At 47.4% G+C, this 18,125-nt stretch overlaps 7 protein-coding genes across 7 annotated transcripts; 4 read left to right on the plus strand and 3 right to left on the minus strand.

Moving 5' to 3' along the window:
- Nucleotides 1–783: 783 nt before the first annotated feature.
- Nucleotides 784–2,920, plus strand: xanB (isocyanide synthase xanB; the record flags this gene model as incomplete). The annotated part of the gene is made up of 2 exons (XM_057252928.1): nucleotides 784–1,345; nucleotides 1,398–2,920. The coding sequence occupies 2 exons, from the start codon at nucleotides 784–786 to the stop codon at nucleotides 2,918–2,920; spliced, it is 2,085 nt and encodes a 694-aa protein (XP_057106790.1).
- Nucleotides 2,921–3,508: 588 nt separating this feature from the next.
- Nucleotides 3,509–4,574, minus strand: xanC (transcription factor xanC; the record flags this gene model as incomplete). The annotated part of the gene is made up of 3 exons (XM_057252929.1): nucleotides 3,509–3,858; nucleotides 3,928–4,413; nucleotides 4,466–4,574. The coding sequence occupies 3 exons, from the start codon at nucleotides 4,572–4,574 to the stop codon at nucleotides 3,509–3,511; spliced, it is 945 nt and encodes a 314-aa protein (XP_057106791.1).
- A 1,781-nt stretch (nucleotides 4,575–6,355) lies between these two features.
- Nucleotides 6,356–6,991, plus strand: N7479_005233 (DUF4149 domain-containing protein; the record flags this gene model as incomplete). The annotated part of the gene is made up of 3 exons (XM_057252930.1): nucleotides 6,356–6,442; nucleotides 6,490–6,760; nucleotides 6,828–6,991. The coding sequence occupies 3 exons, from the start codon at nucleotides 6,356–6,358 to the stop codon at nucleotides 6,989–6,991; spliced, it is 522 nt and encodes a 173-aa protein (XP_057106792.1).
- Nucleotides 6,992–8,304: 1,313 nt separating this feature from the next.
- xanG (cytochrome P450 monooxygenase xanG) lies at nucleotides 8,305–9,970 on the plus strand (the record flags this gene model as incomplete). The annotated part of the gene is made up of 3 exons (XM_057252931.1): nucleotides 8,305–8,895; nucleotides 8,991–9,863; nucleotides 9,914–9,970. 3 exons carry the CDS (start codon nucleotides 8,305–8,307, stop codon nucleotides 9,968–9,970), a joined length of 1,521 nt encoding a protein of 506 aa, XP_057106793.1.
- Nucleotides 9,971–10,283: 313 nt separating this feature from the next.
- On the minus strand, nucleotides 10,284–11,741 carry N7479_005235 (uncharacterized protein; the record flags this gene model as incomplete). The annotated part of the gene is made up of 2 exons (XM_057252932.1): nucleotides 10,284–10,726; nucleotides 10,790–11,741. 2 exons carry the CDS (start codon nucleotides 11,739–11,741, stop codon nucleotides 10,284–10,286), a joined length of 1,395 nt encoding a protein of 464 aa, XP_057106794.1.
- An 849-nt stretch (nucleotides 11,742–12,590) lies between these two features.
- Nucleotides 12,591–14,980, minus strand: N7479_005236 (anaphase promoting complex subunit CDC16; the record flags this gene model as incomplete). Its single annotated transcript, XM_057252933.1, has 2 exons — nucleotides 12,591–14,821; nucleotides 14,884–14,980. The coding sequence occupies 2 exons, from the start codon at nucleotides 14,978–14,980 to the stop codon at nucleotides 12,591–12,593; spliced, it is 2,328 nt and encodes a 775-aa protein (XP_057106795.1).
- Nucleotides 14,981–15,987: 1,007 nt separating this feature from the next.
- Nucleotides 15,988–16,885, plus strand: N7479_005237 (Saf4/Yju2 family protein; the record flags this gene model as incomplete). Its single annotated transcript, XM_057252934.1, has 2 exons — nucleotides 15,988–16,288; nucleotides 16,353–16,885. The coding sequence occupies 2 exons, from the start codon at nucleotides 15,988–15,990 to the stop codon at nucleotides 16,883–16,885; spliced, it is 834 nt and encodes a 277-aa protein (XP_057106796.1).
- Nucleotides 16,886–18,125: the final 1,240 nt, after the last annotated feature.

Here is an 18,125-nt window from a genome sequence, read left to right on the forward strand (position 1 = left end):
ATGGCGGTGCAAGTCACAATAGGTTACATGTGTCTTGAATGTGCGTAGGGTTACCCAAATGGGTTTATAGTCGCTTCCTAGTATTGGCAGCGGGTTATCGGAGATCCTGAGACCAACTTGGAAAAGTAGTCTCATTGACACATATAGGCCCCAATCATTCTGTTTGTCCAATAGATCTGGAACTTTGATGCACTCCTAGTCACCAGACACAATAGATAATTGAAGCCTTGTTCATTTACTCTGGGAATATCCTTCAAGCCACCTCATTCTTCGGTTCTAAACCAGCTTTGCTGACACTGCTGAAAGGAGCATTAAGTGAAGCTTTATGTGGTTAAGCTTCTCAGACTCAGCTTTAAACCTCAAGCCTTTTACTAAGTTGGAAAAGACTCTCTAGCAAATTTTCCTCCACGCTGACCTTGATGAGGTCAAGTAGAGTAGAAAATCATGCCTCCAAGTTGTACAGGGTGATAGCCTTTCATGCCTGGGATGTCCTGGGTTGAACCTAAGACTCGACTTCTTAGTCCGCATCAGGAGTTACAGTCATCGGAGCGAGGGTTGAACTTTCTACATTTCCTGTCCCGAGGTCAGTGTTTCTGGCTGATGCTGGTTATATAGCACCATCTGGTTCTGGATAAAACAGCAATCTTGTCTATTCCATCAAGACTCAAGGGAGACCAATAAAGTTACTTTCTAATCAGGCTTTCTTCTCATACCTTCTCTAGGTAGAACAGTGACTGGCCCAGAGTATCTTCCTTGGAAACATACATTCCACTTCGAGTCACGATGGTTGCCTTGGCGCCGGGTGCGGACATTGTTCCCGCTACATACCATTCCGAGCTTGTCGAGAATGGAATGTCCAATCACAAAGTCACTATCGAGACTGTGGAGCTGAAGGTTATGTCTCCCGAATATGACAGCGCCGATCCGGTAGCTATTACCTCAAACGGCGATAGTACCAACCAACATGAACATAAGGTGCTCAACAGACCCGTCGCCTCTGAGACCTTGAATGGCATATCTGCAAATGAAGTGATGGCTATGGAGGTATTGAAAATCATCGAAAGTTATGGTGTTGACTTTGAGAAGTCGGGTATTTCCTGGAAGGGATTTGAGTCGTTCGTTCCAATTGTCCTGAAGCAAATCGCCATACAAGAGCCAATTCGCATGATCTTGCCCGCATTTCCTTTCAAATCACCTAATGCGAGCAGTAAGGTTTTGGGCACTATGCCCGATTTTGGTGAAGAATTGGCGTTGGCTCATTTGAATGGACTTTGCCAAAACATCGCTGAAGTATATGCTCCTGGTGCCGATGTCTATATCAGCTCGGACGGGCTTGTATACAATGGTAAAGAAATGATCACAAATGTTTACAAATATTCAATACTAACATCTGCTAGATATCCTGGGGGTCCCCGATGAAACCGTTTGGGACTATGGAGAGACCCTGCGAAAAATGGCTATCGAGAAAGAGCTCCATCATGTCAAATTCATTCGTCTTTTCGAACTTCTCGAACACCCATGGTTTCCATCCTCAACTCCAGAGTCTGCAAAAGCATTCTATCTAGCTCACGCTAGTTGTCTCCGTCGAGAACTGATGTACACGTTTGCCGACCCGAGCTTCGACGCGACGGAAGCTATCAAAACTGACAATGATACATGTCTGACATATCGCGGTTATATAAAATTCCTCACCAAGGATCTAGCTCATCAGGAGGAAACCAAATCTATGTCAAAACGCGCTCGACAAGCACAGATTTCTGAGACGGCACGACATATGATCATTCGGGGCAAAATGTTTGCAGCGGCTATCAAAGCCAACCGTAGAGACTACGTACGACTGTCAATTCACGAGTCCGCGGGCGAGAAAAAGCTTTCTATCTCGCTTATTCCACAAATTCGAGGCACGCTGGGGTATACACCCTGGCACTCTTCTGTGGCTGTCGGACTGGATGGTTCATATCGTACGGTCCATGCTGAAGATGTACGCGACACGCACGACCTCGTCTATAAGAACGGACAACCATATTTCTTCCGTGAAAGATCAAGTATCTTTGACTGGACCGAGAACGGCTTATCTGTGAAATTTGAGCATCTCTATCCCTGCGGACTGATCATCCGTCCGGCGGATATTGATAATGTCAATCCACCGCCGTCAATCCGCTCAATCCCCATGAAAAAGATCCGCCAGCTGTCGAACGGTATGTCACCAATTGTTCTACGTGGATTTTCTGAGACTCTAGAGGAAGATCTCTATGTTAAGAAGGGAGAAGAGCTGGGCACTATTCTCCCGTGGAGCTTCGGCATAATCCAAAAGGTACGGGACAACGGCCGGTCTGACAAGATGGGCAACAACGTGACGTCGAATGAGGCCATGCCGATGCATTTCGATGGGATGTTCAAGTTCGACGAGATCACCGACCCAGAAACGGGCGAGAAGAAGAAAGTCCAACATCCACCGGGTTATCAGTTCTTCACTTGTCCTGCCACTGCGCCAAAGGGAAACGGGTACACCCTGTTTGCGAGCTCACGACTGTTTTTCCGGTACCTTCCTCTTCCGTGGTCTGCTGAGCGTCTTGAAAAGATTACCTGGGCTATGGATAACGATGGATTCTGGGATGCCAAACTGAAGAACCTGCCCTTAATCGTGAAACATCCCGTCTCTGAACTGCCATGTCTACGTTGGCATCAGCCTTGGGACGCAACCAAGACCAAATTCTCGACCTGTGATGTTTCAATCGAGAACGATGATAATAGTCTGGTTAAGGTTGTGGATCGCATCACGTATGACTATAGAGTTTGTCTTCGCTTTGGTTGGGAGAAGGGTGATCTGTTGATCAGTGATAATACTGCCATGCTGCATACTCGCACTGGGTATATCCCTAACTGTGATCGGGAACTATGGCGAATTCACTGTGACTGAGATGATCATGTTTCTTGGCTTCTGATCTTGTGGTCTTTTGTTTTTCTCTGTCGTTCTTTTTCTGTCTGTGTCTGGTCACTCGTTCTTTCACATATCTGGCTTATGTTTGGTGCGAAGTTGCCGAGTATTTTGAAGCAATTATACGAGTCTTCAATGAAATATCCAATAGATTTCGATTCTGGTATCTCCGAGTATCTTCCGTGTTTGATCAGTCGTACTTCCACTAAACTTTGATTCTTCCCCTTTTACCCTTTTAGTCAATCTCTCAGGTACATGGGCACACGAAGCATAAAGATTATTTGTGAGAATTTCAATTTTTGATCTTATTATCTTAATTAGAAGATGTATTCCAATTCAATCTGGTTAGGATTGTTAAGTATGCCTAGTATTCCCATTTATATGCCATTCCAGCCCGCTATTGTCTGAGATCCGCCTATCAATATTCAGTGTCGGTAAAAATAGAAATATAGTTCTTTAGATAGTAAACATCATGATATATGCACAATTTATCCACACCCACTCTTTGTATATGTCCCACTGTCTGCCTCTGTTCTGTCACCTCTATCTTTGTACACAGCTACAACAGACTCACAGCATCCTAACAGGAAAAGCCCCCCTAGGGGCGACTGAATTTGCCTTGTGCAAAGGACACATTTGGGAGTATGAGCCCCCGCCAATCCATGGCCTTGAAGGTGGGTGCACAGGAGGTCCAGAATGCATATTCTGAGGATAACACAAACAACTCAGATTTTGTGAGTTAGGCTGTTGTGCTGGAGGACCATGATCCGACCCATTATGAGCAGCACTATAAGAAGAGGTTGGCGAAGGAAAAGAAGGCATAGAAGCCGACGCCGGAGACTCTGGAGGAACCAGAACAATCACTTTGTACTCGGGAGACATGGTGTTGATGACCTGAATTATTTGAGGCAATGCGGCTTCTGCTTGTTGTCAGTTGATTGGTTCATATGATGACTTCTATACAATGGAGCTGGAAATAGAGTACTTACCAGTCGCAACGTAGTACAGCGGCTGATTGGGCGGCGATGTAGACATGGAGTCTGGTATCAAGGCCTCTGGGGTACCTATCATTTCCTGATATGTATCCCCACCGATACCGGAGCTGGGTGATGAGATGGCGTTGTTTGGTTGTGCTGAAACACTTGTTATAGGAGATATAGGACTTGCTTCGCTGACCCCGTTAAATTGGGATAGATCGCCAGGATACCCATGTTGTGGGAATGTGTTGAAGTCGTTTGGCCATGATTGCGAGAACAGGGGATATGATGGCATGAACGAAGTACATTGGTCTGGGATCAAAGGGGAGACATCTCGTGAGATGAACCTAAAATTATTCTCTGAGGATGATGAGTGAGATCTTTGGAACAGGGAAGGGTTATATGCCTGATCCCATCCGTTAAGCGCAGCTGCAGCTCTGAGTTCGTTGGCGATGACGCGCTCTTGGAGTTTTGCAATGCGCTCTCTGATCTTGCGACCTGGGTTCTGTCAGTCTCACATCTGTCTTCTCTATTTGAGGCAATACCTTACGGTGGTTTCTTTGAGAAAGGCGGTTCTGTAATCTCCTTCTTTCCAACGGATCTTGTGTTTGGCTGAGGATATCCTCGTCCTTGGGACTAGACTGATCTTCCACCTTCATCCTGCAAAAAGTTGTTGTGCTATGACCTTGACAGATATTATCGTGCTCGAAGGTGTTGCATATCTTTCATATATATTTCTCAGGAGGTTTCAAATCTGTAAATGTTCAGTGGGGAAACTCAGAAACAAAAGAGATCCATCGCTGTCAGCCTCTCTTTGCTTTATACAGACCGTGCGCCCACGAGGGGAAATCACGCCTGATCTCACTGTGTCACTCAGCCTGTACAACGAATCATTTGTGATCAGAGAGTCGGTCTGAAAGCCACTGATCCAACCTCCGCCTTTTCAGCCGCGTGATGCTGTTTGGGCTAGCCTTGTCAAAATACCTGCCTTTCTCAGCTTGTCAACTCCTTTGGAACAAAGCTCTTGTGCAGAATTGGGCATTCTGGGAGAAGGTTTCAGGTTGGTCGCACGAGGTGGTGTAATCAGAGGTTATCCCCGGCCTAGACGTGTGGCATTGACATGGCGCTGCCCTGAATTATTTCTATTCCTTCATTCCAACAGCCTGGGATTCAGCAAACCTCATGAAACCCTCCGCTCTGGTCCAGCTTGATGGTTCAGAGACTGTGTCTGAGCCCAACCTTGTTTTAGACCCCTTGGCGTGGCAAGACCGTGCTACCTATTCCTCAGTGGTACTTGCTCCCGGTGCTTCGGATCATTATCTCCGCCTACTTATACTTCAAGTCACATGTGGCGTCACAGTATCTTCTTTGTAGACTCGTCCGTCTCCGAATTCAGCCCGTTATATTTGATTACACGGACCCCACGTGGCAAGGGCAATTGCCATGATCTTGTGCTCAAGCTGAAAATAAACTAGACAATCTCCTATTGGGCTTTATCAATATCCAGATCACCCATGAACAGTTCACAAAAAGACAGGAAGGACAGGGCTATGGTGATAGGCAGTTGCGAGGCTAGTACAGCTAGTACAACTCCAATCTGAAGTCTAAAAATAAGACACGTCGGGGCTTGGCACTTTGATCCTGCAAAAACAATGAGCTCACGTTGGATATACTCCGGAGGTTTGACCTAAACCACCAGTTATTTTATACATTCTTCTTACTCTGGGTTTTGGACAGGTTACGTTATCTTCTCAATGGGTCCAATAGTCCGAAATATGGCGCTAAACACCTCACAAACTAGTCATCTATGCAATGGCGTCATAGATGGTACAGAATTGACACAGAATTGATACAGAATTGACACTCGGGCTGAGTTCCGTCCTCCAGCTCAAAGATTCCAATGAACTTCTTTCATGAACCTAGAGCAATGCCATGTGGTGCCTATGTGACCGCTCATCCATCCTCCCGGGATATATGCATGTGAGATCCAGCCGTAGAGTGTGGCGGAAGATCCGGTTTCGTTTGTTGCTGGATTTGATTTTGGAACGCAAATCTCTGTGTAACTGCGTGATGCAGAGATATTTTATCCCGCAAGTGACTTGAATGATGTCTACCTCTCTTGGAATAGAAAGGAATTCCGACAGTCTATAGGTATACTAGGAAGTAAGTCAGCGTATAGCATCTGCCTTATGGTAGAATGTATAATGCGACTGGCTATACCCAACCAAGTGGTGTATTTTGGATATCAACTATCTAAACAAACAATTAAAACGTCAATCAGCCTTGGGTTCTTTGGTCGACATCTCAACCAGTAAGCCGCCAAGAATTTGGAAGGTTCCATGAGGAGTCAGGTCACCCCAACGTACTGCCACTCTCTCCAACTCCCCCATCTTCCCTCTCAGTCACAGCAAGTGTCATCCCATCAGATTAATTTGACAGAATGGAGCCTTTTCTCAAGACAGTGGGCAACCTCCTCCCATATCATCTTCTCTCTTATGGTGCACTCCTCGGAACAGAGCTCTATCAGGTACGTCTCTTGTCTCTCGAGACAAGCCTGTGACTAACCACATACAGAGCTTTGTCAACACAAGGATATGCTACCAAGCCTTGCCAATGAAGGAGTTTATTGTTCTCCAAAAGCGCCTTTTCCCCATCTATTTTGGAACGCAGGTCGGACTCACAGCGCTGACCGCAGCAACACACCCACCGTACAGTATTTTGTCACTAGTCCAAGACCCATGGAGTGCAGCTCCTCTTGCTGTCGTTGCTTTGACCGGATGTCTGAATTGGTTCATATATGGGCCTCGCACGACCACTACATCGTTGGTCAGGAGGGCTCTACAAGGTGTGTTTACCTTGATACATATCTTAAACAAATTTGAGTAGGCAGCTAACATCCACTCCACATACAGAAAGCGAGAACAATGAGGCTGACTCCGATGGGTCAAAGATACTTCGGGCCAACCGCAACTTCGCGCGAAATCACGCGATGGCCATCCATTTGAATGCCATCGCCATGATAGCCACCGTTGTCTACGGATTCTCGCTATCTGCTACGCTGATGGCAGGAATCTAGACAATACCATCATCCGAAACAGGTTTGAAAGTAATGTGTTCACTCCTTTTCGATATCATTTTACTCTTAGTATACAATACATGTCAACTCTTTGGAATCTCCGATAAAGGTAAACTTCTCCTTTAAATAGCATCCGCCTAAATATCTGAGGTATTCTACTCAATTTTGTATCTCCTTTCTGTTTACTCTCTTACCTATCGGCCAATCATATCCTTTACAATTTGACATCCACATCTGAGCACTTTTCACCAAGTACATTTTCTACTAATATCCATTACTACCACTTAGTGGAATAATTATTTTATCGAATGGCGGTTTGGCCGAGTGGTCTAAGGCGATTGAGTACGTTTCTCTTCATACAACATTCCACAAAAACATTCACTAACAACTCCAACAGCTAGAAATCAATTCCGTTCGCGGGCGCATGTTCGAATCATGCAGCCGTCGTTGCATATATTTTTTTTTTCTTTTTTTTTTTTTGGCTATCTTACAAACACTTCCAAGATAGCTGTCCTAAGCTAGAGTCCAAAGCCTAGTAGTACTCCGTAGTTTTGTTGTTATGTGGGTGGTGATTCGCTTTGCGTAAATCTTCTAGGTGATGAGGACCTCAACGCGTCAGGTAGTTCCACATGGAAACATATCTTTTGGGATATTGATATATATATATCTGGCTTGCTCTAACATACAAAGCAATACATAACGTGTATTCAAGGCCAAGAGAAGATAATTGGATACTTCTGGCAACTGGAACAAGAGTACGTAGATATAGAAAATTGCTATCGTCTAGAGGTAACCTTAGAGACCAGAGGACGCTCCCATTCAGAATGAGGACTGGAAATTGGAACCCACTGGTCAAAGCGACCAAGCCACATCCTATAACCTCCATGTGAGGCGATGTCGCCACTATTTATATATGGGATTGCAACTTACTCGGCCCTCTTAGATTCCGACGCTGAAAGACATCCGGAAGATTGTAGCTGTCTTTACTTTGGTGCTCTGGAATATATATGTCTCTTAGTTCACAGAAACTTCAAGCGAAAGCCACCTTCCGACCCCGATATACCAAGCCCTACTCATCAACAAAGCCATCTAGCAGTAAAACACAGCAGATATACGACGAAAGACAGTCACGGTGGACAGTGTGTCATCAGCGCGGGCGTTTTGACTTCCGCTGACACCAGGTGCATTCGGGCACGGAATGCTAGGTAGACACTAGACACCCCAACTGGTGCTATATAGTACTAGCAAGAGAGTAGCAGATCCCCTTTCCAGTCCTTCCCATTTTAACAAAACCCACCAAACATACACCTGACATGGCCTTACCATTCATACTTCTCTCCACTCTCGTGACCCTCCTCCCACCTCTCCTTTTCCTAACCTGGTACCTCCACGTCCCACGAACCCTCCCGAATCTCCCTCGAATCCCAATCTACGTCTCGATCCTCGGACTATGGTCCCCAATGGGCCAAGATGAGATCTACGAACGCTGGTTCAGGACTCCACTAGAGAAACACGGCGCCGTGTTAGTCTGGTTCGCTGGACGATGGAGTGTTCTAGTTTCACGGCCGGATTGGTTAACTGATATGTTCCGTAATGAACAAATATACGCAAAAGCCGGGAGCCAGATTAAGATCCCTCATGCTGTTATTGCGACTCTTGTGGGTGATAACATTATCAATGCGCATGGCGAGAACTGGAGACTTTATACCGGTATTATGAAGGCCGGGTTGCAGAAGAAGGTTTTCGAGACGACATCTTTGCTGAAGCAGTCGAGGAAGCTGGTGAATGTTCTGATCGACCTGCAGAAGGAGATTGGATCTAAAGAAGGTATTTTGGTCATGGCAGATGTGCAGAAATGGGCTGTGGATGTGATGGGCGAGAACTTCCTGGACTTGGATCTGAAGGTATCAAGTATCGATCTCGTCCTGGCCCTCTCTGCAATAAAATAAACATCCAATATCCAATGTTTCAGCTGAGAACTAACCGACCCCAATCTCAGAGCCTGGGCCAACCAGACGGCGCCGTCCGAATCGAAGCCCTTCAATCCATAATCAAAGCAACTCTCTTTGAACCAATGTACTTCAGCTTCCCAGACCTAGACCACTTCCCCTGGCTCCTCCCATCACGCAAACGCGCATACAATATAATGCATGAATTCGATGACCGCCTCTATGCCAAGATAATGACAATGCTCCACAAACGCAGCGAAAGCAAAGACACACCACAATCCGAAGAAATGGTCTCACATATGCTGGGTGAAGCATATACATCGGGCCGAATAACTGAGAAACAATTCCGGGATAACCTAAAGATAACATTCCTAACCGCGCACGAAAACGCCCAGCAACTCGTCACCTCGATGTTCTGGCAGCTGGGGACTCGAATCGATATCCAGGATCGACTACGGGAGGAGATCCTGGCTACCTCCAAGACCCACCCAAATCCATCCCAGGAAGTCATCAACAATCTCCCGTACCTCACGGCCGTGGTTTTGGAGTTACTTCGTCTCTTCCCGCCTGTTTGCCAGCTTATTAACCGCGTCGCGCTGCAGCCTGCAATGCTAGGTGGGGAACTTCCTATTGCGAAGGGTACGTTTGTGGGATGGAATGCGTGGGCAGTGCATAGTAACCCTGCTGTATGGGGTGAGGATGCGCGCGAGTTCCGGGCGGAGAGGTGGGGGGAGAGTGTTGAGGAGATGCAGGGGAGGTTTCGAAGGGAGACAGTGCGGGGAACGTATATTCCGTTCAATGCGCACAAGCGGAAGTGTCTTGGACAGGGGTTTGCGTTGTTGCAGGTGAAGATTTTGTTGTTTGTTTTGCTGGGGAGGGTGAGTTGGATTGTTGATCCTGAGTATCGATTGAAGATGACCCCGGTATGTTGTGTTTCTCTTTCTGGTTATTGTATATATGCTGATTTGGACAGGGTGGGATTCTGGCACCGCTCGGTTGTCGGGTTATTTTGACCGAGTTGGAGTCGTGAATGGAGAGGTCGGTAGTTGAGGTAAATGGCTTAGTATCAGATGGGTTGGTAATCGACAAGAAATCCTGACAGATGGAATGGATATACGAATAAAGATAAAGGAAGCAGTTAACCAAGGAAAATACGATCAAATGACCGCTAAATTGTTCAACTAAGATAATCGCTCTCGTGGTATCACATGTAGCAAGGGGGAAAGTCGACCCCGAAACGCCTTAAAAAAAATAACTGAGTGCAGTTATGCTGGCTTCGTCGCAAGACATCAGGTATTAAAACATTATTGCAGGTATGTAGTCTGCCGTATCCTGGTGGCGTATTATAATATCGCCTGCCATTGTTCAGTGCTAGCAGCCTCAAATTCGTACATTTTCACGCTCTCCAGAAGCACGAACGATTCGTATCGAAGTCCTCGTTCGCGGTCCTGCCTTTTGGACCATTGCTCGACGGTGCCGTTCCACACACTGGCGTAGCCATCGAACAATGACCGCCAGTAGCAGGCTTCGGCAGCGGGGGTCAGATATCGCTCCCGGAAGGTCGTCACGCTGTTGTTGGCGATACGCTTAGCGGTTTCGGTGTTACTGACAAGAGGCTCCATTTTTTCAGATAAGTCGCTGAAATCGCGCTCGACCTCGACGTAATTTTGGTTGGGACCATCTGCCACTAAAAGATAGTGGTGATGCTGGATGAATTGGAGTTTATGTGCGACAATGACGGAATTACAGGCCTGTCGGTATTTTAATGAAGCCGAATAAGAGCGACCTAGTAAATAGTAAGTTGTCAGCTGGTGTCTCAAGTCCCCCAAAAAAGGAAATTTGATCTTACCTTCAACATGCGCAATAAACATATAGTGGCAATGATCTTCCATCTTTAAAACATTGGAACCGGTATTCCAATTAACTTGCTTGACGTCGCCCCACGATTTGTCTCTAGCGGCCTCCATCAACGCGCGTCGCAATTTGGGCGCGAAACTAGGCTTGCCCCGCCAGACCAACTGAGGCGTTTTCTCTTCCCAAGGGATATCCGTTCGCTTGATTCGTTCCACCACCTGGTCATACGGCCCCATGTAATTATCGCGGTTGTCCCAAGACCAGAAGCTAAAATCTGGCATAAGCCAAACCCCTTCTTCAGTTGGAGTGCGCGAAAAGACCCAAACCGGCCATTCCGAGTTGGTCACATCGTCGACTTTATCTTCCACCGAGAAAACAAATTCAATGTCTGGTCTAAAAGCTTGTTTCGGGTCGGCGGCCAGCGCACGGTGGATTGAGCTCAACGTCCCTAGGATTTTCCGTCGATGATCCTCGCCCTTGGACCGCGCCGTGACCACATATAATTGGCCATTGGAGATATATGCGCGCGCCATACCATGTTTTATGGTGATCGCATCGAGTTCCACCGAAGACAAGCGACCGTGTGAAGACCAGAACCTGCCACCGCGCGCGACATCCTCGAATAATCCGGGGAAGGCAGCTTTGCACTGGCTATTACTCAGCGCCTCATTACGACCGTCACGAGCATATTGAAAGGACCAAGCGGGGGAGGTCTCTTCTTGCACAGCGGGTTCGGGGCAGGTGAGGCATGTCGAGCACTGGAAGGTTGTAGATGATTCGCAGGCGCAGTGTCCGGCGGGGATCAACTGCGTGAGGATGGGGTGGATGTACTCTCTGTCGGAGTTCATGCCAAACCAGATGACGATGATGACACTGAAGCTAAATGCGGTTATGACGCACAGCAGCGACAAGCCGCGTCGCGGACGGATAGGAAATGCAGCTGTCATGGTAAAGAACTGGACTGGCACGGCATGATCTGGAAGCGATCTGAAGTAAACTAAAGAGGGAGTGTATTAAAAAGTATCTAAAGCGAAAAGAACCTTTGAAAGGGAAGACAAGGGGGGGCCGATCAAGGAAACCCCGAGACATCCCTATAAAGGGTAGTGATGCGCAACTAGGTGATTGCCCCAAATACCATAGGGGCATTGGCAAGCCTCAAGCCTGGCCCCCAGTGGGGACAGCGGCGTCATCGCTTTGCTTTTTTCTTTTTTCTATTTCTGTTTTCTTTCTGCATTAGCTTTTTTTTCTGGATTAAATTGGTGTGACATAATTGGACTCTGGTCAGGAACATTCCTCCGAGATGCAGATAGACATACCACATGTAGGTCGATGTAGGTACGGAGTATGGAGAAAGTGAAGTTATGTGGAGTCGGAAACACGGAAATTGCCAAGACAACAAGCGTGAACCCTTTTCTTTCCATGGCGGTCGGCTGTGACGGGGGGCGTTAGAGGCGCCGGGGAAGCTTGGTGATCTATTTGGGGGCCATTATTACATCCACACATAGTAATAAGACAATATAGAATGAGATCAATAGGGATTGATAGGGATTAAATAAAGGTTGGAGAAAAAAAAGGACTCTGTTCGAAGGGTCATCGTATTTTACTACCATTCCAGTCCTTAAGACTAGATACAATGGAAGTATAAGCCATGTCTCTAACAATATCTGCTTGATCTTCTAGTATGAGATGCATAAAAAACCAATTGCCCAAGCCAATTTTCCCTGGAAACGCCCGCTGCAATGCAAGGAAAATAACGCAAAATTTCACCTAGAAGGAGGATTTAAAAGGGTTCCCCGTCATTGTCCAGATTGTACAGATTGCCCAGAGTGACTCCGGCCATGTCGTGTCCCTCGACTACGGCCACTGGATGGAGCAGTCATCTCACTGGCATCTATATCCGGGGTGGCAGGTACTGCTGGTCGACGTTGTCGGCCATGTCGTACACGGCCTAGAGCTCGGCGCAAAAGCCCGTCAGCTTCGATGTCGAGATCCATTTCAACTTTTTCATCTTCAGCCGGGGGCGTGGCGACACGTGGCACCGTCTCTGTCCATTCTTCCACAAATGGCTCCTGACGTCCACGTCGTCGAGACATTTCTTCTGGGGGCACTCGCTCTTTACCCTTCTGTTCACGAGATCGAGTAGATCCACGGCGCTTAGAAGAGGCTGCACTAGATTCCCGCATGCTCTCCTCGAAAGTCGTGCGGTCTTTTTGTCGGCCCTCCAAGGCCCAGAGCTCCAGTGCACGTGAAAGTAATGTACCGGCCACACCTGCACCCCCGGCGGCATCGCCCCCGCCACTCGATCCTAGTACACGCACAGCCTCATGCAATGCAGTCACCGCATCCGTGGTTCGTCCTAACTCCAGTAACACCAGGCCACGAGATGTATGAAGAGAACCCGTGAGCCCCCGATCTTCGTAGCCCCCAACCCCAGATGCGGTTGCGATCGCCGCTGAGCCGCCCGTACCACCACCCAAAAATGGCGAGTAGCCCATGCTGCTCCCTCCTGCCCCCACACGAAGACATTCATCAAATTCACGAAGAGACTCGGACAGACGGCCCATGCGACGGAATGCATGGCCCAGGTTCGCACGTGTAGCCACCCAGGCACTAGGTTCGCAGTGGAGAGAAGTAGCTAGCGCTAGTGCTTGCCCGAACAGTTCTACGGCACCGCCAAGATGATTCTGATGGTAAAAGACAACTCCTAGCTCGTTGAGAACGAGTGGGTCCCCACCGATGGCTGATACAATCCCTGAGGTATTAGGCGTAAGGGAAGGCACAGAGCCCGGAGCAGCTCCAGTCGACATAGCGTGAGCAGCACATAGATACTCGTGCGCCAAAGACATGTTGTTGAGGGCGAGATGCTGCATTCCTAAGAAGAGTTGGGGGAGATGGCTGCCCTGGAACAGTCGAGCAGCAGTGCTATACGCCGCAATAGCCTGGTCATGTTCACCTTCTGCTGCAAAGGTGTGCGCAAATCCAATCCAAGCTGGGGCCGAATGTGGATCTAGCAGTGAGGCTTTCGAAAAGAATCGCCGCGCCTCAGCCACCTTTGATACCGACAAATAGTACACCCCAATTGCCAAATAGGTGTAAGGCTCCTCGGGGGAGTGATCTGCGAGCATGTGGGAGAGTAGGAATAGGGCATTCGTGGCACCGGTTTCGTAGAGACAAGCCAAATGGAGTGGATAAATGGCTGGGGCATGTCCAAGGTTGTTCTGTGCCGGAATGCTGGGATTTGAGGAGGTCAGGTCGGCTGATTGAGATGTGGAGAGGATAGAGGAAGTCAGTTCCAGAGCTTCTGCAAACCGACATTGTGTATACAGAGCTTCAGCGCGGGATAAAAGGATATCTGGATTCTCTGCAAGATTATAATGTGTGGATAGGGTTTCGGTAGCGTCGGAGAGTATGGTGGGAGAGGAGTATTTTGATAGACGAGTCGTGTAAAGCATCTTCGTGAAATGGGCAGCTTCTTGCGCCATCATGGGATCAGGAGATGAGACGGAATCAAAGTCTAGTGATTCAAGGAATTCCAATTCTTCCGTTGGAGACATTAGTGAGTTCTTCATGAGTTGGTCAAACGCTTCAAAACACTGCACGTCGATCCGCACAGCATCCTTGTAACAGTCGCGGGCACGATCAAACGCATTCTGCTTGGCGAAGCAGAGTCCCCGTAAATAACACATGGCAGCTTCAAATCGTACGTTGTTGGCATCCTCACGTTCTCGCTCCTCGGCTCGATCACCGCGCGGTGTCGCGCTCTTCCCATTGCGCAGTGTAACATGGCTTTGGTGTTGGATCTTGCGCCGGGTGTGATTATTGCGGATGAGGTCTGTGGGGTTTTGTTCGCCGAGAATGGAGAGGGCTTGTTCAAATTGGTTTTGTTTTATGTAACAATGCGCAGCAAGGTAGCGACAGGCGGTGCTTCGAGAAACAAGATCTTTGCGGGAGAGAAGGGCTAAGGCGCGCGTGAAGTTGTTATTTGAGAAATGTACTTGAGCCAGCCAAAACGCATCAGAGTCACTATCTTCGGGAGCAAGTCAGTATTTCCTGTAATATTGTATATCCATGGTCCTATGTAGTCCTTACTTGTGAGCGCCAGGACCTTGTCCCCAATGTAGATTGCGGAATCATGCTGGCCACGGTTCAGCGCGTCCTGCCGCCAGGAGCGCAAAAACCTTTCCATATCGACAGATGAGATGCGTCAAGAAAATAGATTTAAAGAGAGAGCAGACATAGAGATCCCTGTTTGAACCCGGAGTTATCCAAGCAATGTGAGTAGACAACTTTCGCATGAGCGGGTCCTTACCCTATTTTGAACCAAACAGTGGCCCGTGCGTATTTCTGATGCCAGAAGGTTTAAGTAGACTGTTAACTAGAGTCCACGGTGGTTGGCCTAGAGCGCATATACTGGGTTCACAGCAGGCTTGATTAAAGACTTCAAATTGATAGCAAATATTCAGCTTGAATATTAAAATAAAAATTGGGGATTGTTATAGCCAATCCCCCTTGGATGCTCGCACTGCCTGAAATTCCAGTACCGCCTTCCTAATAGGGTGCGACTAACAATTCTGCCATATATTCTGCCACCACTGTAGTAATTCTGGTTTATATAGTAAAAAGGCCTTGATTTTAATCAGAAGAAATCGTACAATTTATTCACTTCTGCATTGATCTACTATACAAATCGATTCTACAATCTACTGTATCTTTGACTGGGGCGCACCAATACAGTGAAGGTGTATTCGGTGCTTGGCACAATTAATTAGTTATTAACTACTCCGTATGAGGGAAGGAATTACAGATCTATCACGTGATGAGGGAGTAATTCTGCCGGGAAGAGTGGGACGTGGACCACCGCCTTGGCTACCGCCTTCCTAAACAGGAAAATGTATTATAATTGAGCGTCACTGTATGAGCGCACAGATGGTGAGTTACGTGCAGAAGATTAGAAAATCAACGCCTGTATGTTCTTTGTGTTTCTCGCGCTCCCTCCTAGGTTTCCAACCGCCTGGGGATCAATAGGTACATACCTAATCATCTTATCTTATCGCATTTTGTTGTACACCGCCGAAGTCTAGAACCCACGTGGGTACTAGTCACGTGATGTTACCCTCTCGAGATCAAAGTGTTTGTCTTCACCTCCCCCCAAAGTTTCCCACTCCTAAATTTCTCTCCCCACATAAAGACAATATGGCTGAAAGAAAGGTTCTCTCTAAGTATTATCCGCCGGATTTTGATCCCTCGGCGATCGAGCGCTCGTCCAAGCGCTCTCGCAAGGGTGGCAAAACCGAGCCCAAGCTATCAGCCAGTCGTTTGATGACACCCTTCTCTATGAAATGCACTCACTGCGGCGAGTACATCCCAAAGGGTCGCAAGTTCAACGCGCGCAAGGAGACCCTCGAGGAACGATACTTGTCTGTTCAAATCTTCCGATTTTACATCCGATGCACCCGATGCAGCGGCGAGATCACCTTCCGGACTGACCCCAAGAGTGAGTTTAAAGCAATAACCCCACTAACCAAACTTGCAGTATTTAAATTAACATTTACTTCTAGACAATGACTACCAGTGCGAACGTGGCGCAAAGCGCAACTTCGAAGTTTGGCGAGACGACAAGGATGAGAAGTACAACGATGAGACCGAAGAGCAGACTCTCGACCGACTTGAGAAGGAACACGGCGAGAAAGAGGAGCAGATCGAACGTGACAAGATGGCCGAACTCGAAGACAAGATGCTTGACTCGAAGCGTGAGATGCAAATTGCCGACGCACTTGACGAAATCCGAACTCGCAATGCCCGCATCGAGCGCAACGAGGCCCACGGTGATGAGGCTTTGGCTACTGTTCAGCAAGGACTCGACGAGGAAGCTCTTCGAGCTGAGAGGAAGGCTGCCGAGGATGCAGTGGCTATTCGCAAGGAGTTCTGGGAAAAGAAGCGTGCAGCACAGTCGGCAGCGGTCGACGCAGAGATTGAAGCAAAGCTGGCCGCGCCCTCGATTGCTGATAAATATGGACCTGACTTCTGGAAGCGTCGCAAGCGAACTCCTCGTCCCAAGCTTTTCGCTAAGCCAAAGCCAAGCCTGGTCTAAGCTTCAATCCATTCATGCTAGCGTTTTTATTCCACAGGGGAACGGAGTTTACATGGGAACGGATTTCAAGCGAGCATTCATTTACGCGATCAGGATTTGATGACTGAATTCTGACTCGGAAACGAGAAAGATGATTTGCCAATATGGCACGTAATAGCGGTGAGGGTAATGAAGCATTCCACCCGCCGCAGATATCAATATTGAGAGGGAATAATTTCAGAAAAAAATAATAAAAAAATACCCTCACTGTCTTCTGTTCTGTAGAGTCCATCTAGTTAATTAGGTATCATCCTTGTAGATTTTCAAGGCAGGAATCAGGCAGAATGTACGATTTTTTCTCATTAAAATGCAGTGCTTTTTACTATGTAAACCAGAATTATATGGTGATGGCAGAAAATCATGGCTAGCACCTAATCTGGAAGGCGGTATTATCAATGCCTGGCTTTTCGGGGAGGAGAGGGGTACACGGAAGTCTTGAATGAATTGGCGACGCATACCATGTATATGTTCATTGATATCTGCGGGCCGGAGTAATACGATATCTAGCTCTCTTGGGAGGAGCGGGAGTTCATCGTACACACAATCAATGTCTCTTAGAAAATGGACAATGTGACCTTGGTAGCGATACTGCTGGCCACAGATCAAGCGAACTTCAATAAATACATAGACATGGGATATCAAGATATCTTCCACATGTGTTAGCTCCGGTAAATCTAGAGGTATCTCATCCGGCTATATATTATTCAGCGCACTGAATAACTCTATATCCTGATCTCTGTCGGCCTTTCGGCAGTAGCAATAAACCCCATTGATAAGCTTTATATTGAACCATCGCTGATGACAACGGGAACAGGTCTCTATCGAGTACGTTTGTAGGCGGTTATAGAACGCCTTGACTGAGGCCCACTCTTGAGTCTTGATCAGAGATAGCGGGATTAGACGGTCGAGATTCAGTAGCTGAGAATATTGGATGAGTGTGAAAGTCGGGTTCAGCGGGGGTCTGAGGAACTGGTTGTTTTTAACTTCTGGTAGAGGTACTTGTTCTAGGAGAGGAGGTACGAGGGAATCTCGAGGAAGTGCTTATACTTAGGTTTTAGCTTTGGCTTTTGACCGAATAAAGTGTCACATAACCTGTAGCATAGCTTGAGTTTACCAGAGTGGAACTTAGAGCAAAACTGGTCCAGAGGTAGTACTCGCTTGCACCCTGTATAGGTTTTAGACGAGGGATCCGGCGACAGAT

This window comes from Penicillium vulpinum (assembly GCF_028829585.1).
Source record: "Penicillium vulpinum strain IBT 29486 chromosome Unknown utg000003l_segment0_segment0, whole genome shotgun sequence".
In the NCBI taxonomy this organism is placed as follows: Eukaryota; Fungi; Ascomycota; class Eurotiomycetes; order Eurotiales; family Aspergillaceae; genus Penicillium; species Penicillium vulpinum.